Source organism: Fukomys damarensis, unplaced genomic scaffold, assembly GCF_012274545.1.
Source record: "Fukomys damarensis isolate Sample0158 unplaced genomic scaffold, DMR_v1.0_HiC HiC_scaffold_37, whole genome shotgun sequence".
Lineage (NCBI taxonomy): Eukaryota > Metazoa > Chordata > Mammalia > Rodentia > Bathyergidae > Fukomys > Fukomys damarensis.
In genome coordinates, this window is record NW_022900949.1 from 11,039,717 (window position 1) to 11,048,588 (window position 8,872).

Here is an 8,872-nt window from a genome sequence, read left to right on the forward strand (position 1 = left end):
CCAGGTGTCTGGGCCAGGGATGCAGCAGTCGGTTAATAAGCCCTCAAGGAGCCTGAATCGGCCTCTCACACGCTCCGTGGGCCTCTGCATGAGCACCAATAAGGTGCCTGATGTATGCAGGATTCGGGAGCCCACGATCTGTGCCTGGCGCCTGTCCCTGGGGTTGTGGTCCAATGGGGCAGGACAGGATGTCCTCAAGAAAACTGAGACAGACTGAACTGCTTCCCGCACACCAGGCCAGGCCAGCCCGGAGCTCATAAGTTTTATTCCTGGTGGACAAGGACAGGCTGTATGGGTGGGAGGCAAAGGCCTTGGTGGCCTCAAATCTCAGCCACTTCAGGGGTCAGAGCTCTGTGCTCCACGTATGGGCCACACCATGGTCTGGTCTCCCTTACCAGACCCAGAACATTTGGCAAAGTCTTTCTTAGTAGAAGAAAGGAGCCAGGCATGGTGGCGCACGCCTGTCGCCCCCGCAGTCAGGAGGCTGAGGGAGGAGGATCTCGCTGCAGTTTGAGGCCAGCCTGGGTCACATAGCGTGACCTTTTCCAAAAACCAAACCAAACAAACAAAAAGAGGCAGAAAGAATCAGCAGGGATCTCTCTTTTCGGTCCCAGCCAAAGACCCTAATAAGAGACAAATGTCCACCAAGAAAATAAAAAGTGGCGAAGAAAACCCTGGCGTCTACACTGTGCTCGCCGCAGACTGGATGTGCAGCTCCGGGTTCTTGGACGGTGACTTTAAGCGGGGACCGAGCCCCATGGTGGGTGGGGGCTCCTCGGCGACTTGGCAGCTGTCCCAGGCCCAGGCTCAGTCCTCGTCCTCGCTGGTGTGGATGCCGGCCTCCCAGCGCCTGGCCATGGCATTCTTGTGACGAGTCACCCGCGTGGCTCCCAGGATCTGCACCAGAGGACAGGAGGCAGAGGCCCCTCAGTGTTCTTACTACCCCCAGGCAACCCTGCACTGGCCCAAGACGGGGAGGAAGGACCCTCCCCTCTTCCGTTTCAGACCCTATTCCTAGTAATAGGGCAAAAGAACTGCTGAATTGTTCTAAACGCCAGGCAGGGAAAATACCAGGGTCTGGCTTTATTTATTTATGTAGTGGTACTAGGAATTGAACCCGGAGCTTTCACACTGAGCTACATCTCCCAGCTCATTTTATTTATTAATTTATTTATTTGGTACCGGGGATTGAACTGAGGACCTTGCGCTTGCAGGGCAGGAGGCGGCACCACTGAGCTGAATCCCTGGCCTGCCCAGCTCATTTTAACTTTTTATTTTATTTATTATTATTGTTGTTATTAATTATTCTTGGGGGGTACCGGGGATCGAACTCAGGACCTTGCGCTTGTGAGGCAGGCAGGCAGCGGAACCACTGAGCTAAATCCCCGGCCCTTGAATTTTTTTTATTTTGAGACAGAGTTTTACTGAGTCACTACATTGTCCAGGTTGGGCTTAATTTTTGGTACCAGGGATCAAACTCAGGTCCTTGTGCTTGCAAAGCAGGTGCTGAAACCACTGAGCTAAATCCCCAGCCTTGGGCTTAAAGTTTTGATTCTCCTGCCTCAGCCTCCCAATGTCCTGGGATTACAGAGGTAAGCACCACCTTATCTGGTTGGATCTGGCTTTTTGGACTCAACCTAAGGAAAGCCATAAATCGTTCCATGAATTGACTGAGGTAGTTGAGTGTCCTTGTCTAGTGAGGTGTCACCTGGAATCCCATGTACTCAGGAGACTGAGGCAGGAGGATCATAAATTCAAGTTCAGCCTGGGCAACTTAGTGAGACCCTGTCTCAAAAGACAATTTTAAAACAGGGCTATGGGTGTAGCTCAGTGGCAAGTGCTTGCCTAGCCCATGCAACAAGGCCCAGGTTCCATCACCAGCACTGCAAAAGATAATTAAATAAGTGAGAAGTGTCCTTATTTAGTCCCAATCTGCTTTAAAACCACCATCTGGCAAAACGGTGGCACATGGACCCTCCTGGTGTAGTTGGTGCCTGTGGCAGGCATCACAAGTAGATCCTAGCAGAATCCACCTCAGCATCAGGCATCACAACCAGATCCCAGCAGAATCCACCCTGGGCAGACATTACAGTGCAGAGGATACCCAGAATTGTCCCCCGCCTGGAGGAAACGATATAGAGGAAAAGCCTGGGTCCCCCCGCACCCCGGGAGCACTCACCTCCAAGTTGATACCGTCTGAGGGGTTGATGCCCGCATACTGTGGGAAAAGGACAAGAGTCAGCCCTGTGCTTTCTGCCCTGTGCCAGTGCCCGCCTGGATGTCCAAAATATAGCTGAATGTCTGCTGAGGACAGGAGGGAAGATGTCTCCTGGCTGTGGGGCCTTCCCAGCGTCCCATAACCACCCCAAACTCTAGGCCATTCCCCATACTGTCCCCTCATGACATTCCCCTTGACCCCGACATGCCCTTCAAAGGGGACAAGGATCCCTGCTTATGTGGCTTCTCTGAGCAGAAGCCCAGAGATAGAGATGCCCAGTTTATGATTCTGTCCTTCACGTGGGGGGAAACCGAGGCACAGCACAGTGGGGGACAGTGATGATGACAGTAGGCACTTGGGCTAGATTTGGGGCTTCTGGGACCCTCCTGATGCTCCAGTGGGGGCTGCTAGCCTCGGGGAGGAGGAGGAGGACAGTCTCTGCTCACCCACTGTCCCTTCTTCCTGTGCCCAGCAGCTTCATCTGTTGCGTCCTCCACGGTCCACACCAGGCCTGAGTTCAGGTGGATGGGAGTGAACGTGGGTGACTCGGACACTGAGTAGCTGCCCATGATGCCTGTGAGAAGTGGGAGAAGGAAGGGGCATTGGACAATGATTTCCAGATCTCAGCTCTGGAGCTACAGGGGTTCCGGCTGAAGCATTAGAACCACCAGTGGGCAGAAAGAGCAGGCAACTAGTTGTGACAGACTGAACAAAATAGCCAGTCAGGAAAAACAGGATAAACAGAAGGTGAAAAAGCACCAAGCAACCTGGGAGGACATTTCATATTGACAAAAACCAGCGGCCAAGAGGTTAAACATCTACAAATTGCTATGCAACTAATAACAAAATGCACAAATCTATAAAGCCAAAAAACCCAAGGCAAAGCTGACATTGCTCCAAAATCTACAGCTTAAGCAACTGATGGAGGGGCAGGAGCAGATTGGGGAGATGCTTGTCCTCCCTGATACCGAGTCCCACCTCCCTGTCCCCTTGCTCCAACCCAAGTCATAGGGCAGAACAGCCATTCCTGTCCCCTCCTCACCAGATGCCCTGGAGGAGCTCCTAGAGTCTTGCTCACAGCCCTCATCCTCTGGTGTTGAGGAGAAGACTTCAGGGAAGAAAGCGCTCCTCCGCTGCTCCTCCACCTCCCGCTCCCTGCGAAGGACGTCCTCCACCTCCCTCTCCAGCAGGTCAGATGACTGGGACCTCTTCAGCCTCAACGCTGGGGCCCCAGCCACCTCCCAGCCCCGGACGTGGGAGGCCTCAGCCTGATGCTGTACATCTGGGACCCTGAACTGCAGGGGTCGCAGGCAGAAGTACTCCCGTTGTATCGTGGTCTGGCTGGATTGTGGGTGTCCCAGAGGGAACTTTGCACTCTGAGGTTTTCCAGAGGATTCTGAGAGAGGCCTCTGAGACTCTGTGGGCCTAGGAGAGGCAGGGGGACCGCTTGGCTTGCGGTATCCCCAGAAGGGTGAGAACTCTGGCTGGGGAGTCCCTCCGCCCAGGTACGGCTGGTAGGCGTCAGGCGGGATACGGTTCACCTTCCTCATCTCTGGGGCTGGGTCGGCCGCCCGGGCATCTGGCATGGGGTTGAGGCTGGAATCTGAGCTCATTTTCCCCCCAAGTGATGGCTGATGGTCCTCGGAGACCCAGTCAGGTGTGGACGCCCCACTGGCCTGCAGGCCCGCCCGCCTGTGGTCTTCCACACGCTGGGTCTCCTGCACCATGTCCCGCTGCACATACAGGGATGGGCGGCCCCGGTCCCGCCGCGGGCCCTCGACCAGGTTCACTTTGGTCAGCACCGGCCGGGTGAGGATCTCCACCAGCTCCTGGTGGCCCGCTGCCCGCCTAAGTCCCCTCTGCTCCCGCAGGTCAGCCTCACGCTCCTGGGCCAGCCGGATCTCCCGCTCAATGGGTGTCTCCTTGAGGGGCTCCAGGGACCAAGAGCCGGAGTCATCCATGGACTGGGACCAGAGGTAGGAAACATTCGTGGTTTGGGGCTGGAAACTGGGGTTGTCTGTGCCTTGGAACTGGAAGCTGGAGTCCTTAGTGGCTTGGGACCAGGAGCCAGAGCTGTCCACAGCTTGGATGCTGGGCCCTGTTGCAAAACCACGGACCCTGTTCTCCACCATGACCACTTCCTTGTCCTGGGCTGTGGCAGGGACAACATACCCGTTGGCCGGCTGGGGCTCATTCGAGGCCTTGGGGGCCTGGATGATCCCCTGCTGGGCATGTGCAGGGAACACTTTGGCCAGGGGACTCTGGGGGATGGATGTCCCATTCATGCTGTCCTGTTCCAGCTTCAGAAAGCGTTGCCTAGCAGCCAGGAAATCAATCTGCTCCCTGTCGATCACGTCTTCCTCCTCCAGAGGACTGAACTGAGGGTGGCCAGGTGGCCCGGGGTCCCCGTGGTCAGGGGTGCCAGGAAGCGTGGCCACAGTGCTGCTTTTCCTGACCACCTGTCCCCGGATTACTGCCCGGCGCTCGCGCTCTAGGTCCTGTGGCCGCCTGGGTGGGCCACGGCTGGCATCGAGGACATAAACCTTCATTTCTCCGTCCCTGCCCTTCTCTGGGTGGCTGAGGACAGCACGCGTGCCACGGAACACCCGTGTCTCCGTCCTGTCCACCTGGGCCTCCCAGTCTGAGGGGAAAGTTTGGGGCTCGTCCTGACCCCAGCCACCATCCTCGGGCCCCACGCCCACCAGCTCAATTGTATAACTGGCATCCCCATCCAGAGCCAGCCCAGTGACATGAGCTGAGGGTGAGTGACTAAAGACGGGGTATCTGGTCACACGGTCCATCTCCTCAGGTGTCTTGGCTGACCTTTCTTCTGTGGGTGGAGACCTCCAGGCTCACTGAGGAAGAAGGAAGTTATGGACCCGGGTCAGCGAAAGTGGGGACAGGGACAACTCCCAGTCCCTCAAAAGGCAAAGTCCCAGCCATGTGACCTCTGTGATTGGTTGAGGGATGGGCAAATGATCCTGCTGAGCCAATCACAGCATTCCACTTGCTGGTCCAGCCCAGCCTCTAACAGCATTCCGCTCTCTGACTCAACCCAGCTAATTACAACATTCCCCGATATGGCCTCTGTGATTGGTTGAGGGATAGGTAAATGAACCAGCCCAGCTAATCACAGTGTTCCACTCTCTGACCCAGGCATTCCCAATAGTCCACTATCTGACCTCTGTGACTGGTTGAAGAATGGGTAATGCTGCTCAACCAATCACAGCATTATCTGACCTAGCCTAGTCAATCATACTCTTTCACCCTCTGGCCTCTGTGATTGGCTCTGAGATGGGTAAGTGACTCAACCTGGCCAATGACATGAAATCTGGGAACTTTGAAATTAATGTAATCAATTAATTCATTAATGCAAGTCCAGGCATGGTGGCACATGCCTGTAATCCCAGCATCCAGAGTCTGGGACAAGAGGCCTGCCTGGGCTACATATCAGAGCTCAAGGCCAGTCTGAATTACAGAACAAGACCTGGTCTCTAAACAAAGCAAAACAAAACAAAGTAATGCAATGAATGCTTTTAGGCTGGTGGAACAAAATGCAAAATTACTGGGGGCTGTTTGTGCCACCTAATAGGCACAGCTTACTTGAGAATAACTCCAAGCCTGGCATGGGAGGCCCAAAACATTTAAGCTCCTGGATCTAACCATACCTGAAGCCCTGTGTATCCATTAGGGACATTCTTACCTGACTGCATCCACCTTCTTGTGCCTAGCCTCTGTTCCCTGACTCATTAGGAGGTGTCTTAGATCTGCTCACTTGAAGTTCACCGATGGCCCCAGTGGGCCTGCGTTCTTCTTTCTGAGGGATATCAGGTGGGAAGCCAAGCCCTGGAGCTAGGCAGTGACTCCAGGTTCCCGGTCCCCACATCCTAGTTTTCTCCTGATCCTATACAGCCCAACACTCAGACAGCACCCCCACCTTGGTGCTGGAAAACCAGGATGGGCTAGGAACAACACCTTGAACTTCGTCCCTGGGCCCAGGCAGGACTACAGAGCCTCCAAGTGACGGCCTGACCCAGTGTCCTCAAGCTCATACCCTGGCTTTCCCAGGGAACAGTGCACTTGCACCAAGCCTGGGGAGCCCCCAGGCTCTGAGCCTCTGCCTGAGCCTCTCCCATGCTGGGCCTGCATGCAGTGCCAAGGGTTGGGCACTGACAGGCAGGGAGGGGGCTCAGGGGGCTCAGATTGCCAAGCTGAGTCATCCCTGGTGTACTGGGGCCCATCAGATCCGCTGCTCACATCGAAGATCTCTGCACCAGCTCGAGGCTGATGCGCCATTCAGTTCTCAGAAGCAGAGCAGGGCCCCTGCCGGAAGCTGGGTGTGGTAGCACATGCCTGTGATCCCAGCACTCTGGGAGGCTGAGGCAGGAGGATTGCAAGTTCAGCCCAGCCTGGGCGATTTAGCGATTTAACCAGGCCCAGTCTCAATATAAAAAAGGGTTGGAAATGGAGCTCAGTGTGAAGGCCCTGGATTCAAAACTGAATACCAAAAACAAAACAAAGCATAAAAACAAAAATAAAGCCGGGCATGGTGGCGCACACCTGTAATCCCACTACTCGGGAGGCTGAGGCAGGAGGATCGCTGTGAGGTCAAAATCAGCCTGGGCTACATAGTGAGTTCCAGGTCAGTCTCAACCACATAGTGAGACCCTGTCTCAGAAAAAAAAAAAAAAAAAAAAAAAAAAAAAAAAAAAAAAAAAAAAAAATTTTTTTTTCAAAAAAAACATTTATCGGTACATTTTAGATATATGTTTTTGAAAGGTCCTCACTAAAGTTGAGGCTGGGCTGAACCTGTGATCCTCCTGCCTCAGCCTCTCAAGCAGTGGAATGACAGGCATTTGGGTAATGTTACAATCTAAGGTCTTAACCCACTGCAGATCATTGCCCAGCACCCACTCCACCCATGCCCTCCTGCAGGCCAGAGCTTGGTGTCAGGCAGGCACTTCGTAACGACTGGCAGACCTGGATGTGGTGGCGCACACCTGTCATCCCAGGACACGGAGAGGCTGAGGCAGGAGGATCGCAGGCTGGAGCCCAACCTGAGCAAATTAGTGACTTAGTGAGACCATGCCTCAAAATTTTAAAAATGGGAAGGGCTGGGGGTATAGCTCAGTGCAGAGGCCCTGGGTTCCATCCTCAGACAGAGACCAGATGGACAGTCAGCCCCTCCATATATCCTGGTGCTCAGACCTTCTGCCGCAGCTGCACTGTCCCTCCAGCCCTGATCCCCTCTGGCCAGTGCTGGCCGAAGGGCAGGTCTCACTGTCCCCACACCCTAGGGCAGGTGCAGCGGTCACCAGCATGCGTATCTGCCTACTAAGTGAACTGACGTTTACTGCATGGGATTTATACCTGGGGACAGTCACTCCTGCCCAGCACTTCAGGTGCGGGGCTGGGGCGCCCCTTGGGTGGGGTACATCTTCCTCCCTGCCCATTCCTCTGTGGGGATTCACTGAGGCCATGGGAATGTGATCCCAAGTCTTGGGTTCAAGGAGGCTGAGATCCACTCATCTGGGACCTGGGCGGATTCACCCTGTACCTGGTAAACAGAAGTAGCTCAACGGGAGCTTGCGTGGGGCCTGAAGACCTTATACTCACACTCAGGATCCTCAGCTGATCTCGGGTGGCCTGGCAGGTGCCTCTCTTGTGAAGGTTTGGGAGACAATGCTCAGGGGCCTGGGAGCCTGAGTGTGATGTCCGGTGCAAAGAAGCCTCAGAGAGGAAAAGGGGCCTTTAAGGCCTCCAGGGGAGGATCACAGCTGCCGTCTCTCATCAACCCCCACACAGTAACCAGTCACACTGCCTTCTTCTTCCTGCCTTGCTGGAGCCCACTGTTTATTTTTTTCAGTGCTGGTGATGGAACCTACGACTTTGTGCATGCTGGGCAAGTGCTCACTACTGAGCCCTTTTTATTTTTTGAGACAAGCTCTCACTATGAATTTGGGATCCTCCTGCCCCAGGCTCCCGAGCGGCTGGGATCACAGGTGTGCACCGCTGCACCTGCCTCAGGAGGGAACATTTTCCTCCTCGGTTTACAGTGGAGCAATCTGGGGTCCTGACAAGGGAAACTGACCCTCACCAAGTCACAGATCCTAGGCCAGCCACACCCCACACCCCGGAGCCTCCAGGGCTGCTCCTGCGGCCCCACCCTTCGGCCTGTGACACCAGAATGAAACTGTTTATGGCCCTCATGCGGAACCCCTGCTGCCTCTGCCTGGCACTGGCCTCCACCTGTGGGCACGGGTTTCCGGGATGGCATGGTCACCACGCGGAGGGCTGCAGATCCCTCATCCTGCGTGTGTGGGCTCGACTCTGCCGCCCCACTCTATGTGCCCAGCCTGGGTCCTGGCCCTCTCGGATGGGGATTTGTCACTGAAACCCTCACAAGGTCTGTCTCACCAGGGTTCCCAAAGACAACAAAGGCTTCCAAGCCCCGTGAGCTTCGGGTTGGGGCGTTGGAGCCTCAGTTCCAGCCAGGGTGAGGGACGGGAAAGACCCCAAGACCTGGAGTGAGGCTGGGGTGCAGGCGCCAGCCGGAGACCCTGGCTGGGCTCAACGTGGTACAGGAGAGGATTGGGGTCCTGGGGGCCCCTGTGGGCAGCTCACTGCTTCCCAACCCCCAAGCAGAGGAGCCCC

The 8,872-nt window shown here is 55.4% G+C and overlaps 1 protein-coding gene across 2 annotated transcripts in view; it reads right to left on the minus strand.

Moving 5' to 3' along the window:
• Positions 1-554: 554 nt before the first annotated feature.
• Misp (mitotic spindle positioning) overlaps positions 555-8,872 on the minus strand; it is an 11,258-nt gene continuing 2,940 nt past the window's right edge. The window contains exons 2-6 of one of the 2 annotated variants that reach the window (XM_010634970.2): positions 5,922-6,035; positions 3,261-5,073; positions 2,665-2,792; positions 2,180-2,218; positions 555-897 (exon numbers count right to left, since the gene is read on the minus strand). In XM_010634970.2, coding sequence (XP_010633272.1) covers positions 808-897; positions 2,180-2,218; positions 2,665-2,792; positions 3,261-5,019 — 2,016 coding nt within the window. In that variant the 5' untranslated portion in view covers positions 5,020-5,073; positions 5,922-6,035 and the 3' untranslated portion in view covers positions 555-807. Of the gene's footprint in view, positions 898-2,179; positions 2,219-2,664; positions 2,793-3,260; positions 5,074-5,921; positions 6,337-8,872 lie in introns of those variants that run through there. The other variant, XM_010634969.2, reaches the window with a different exon arrangement.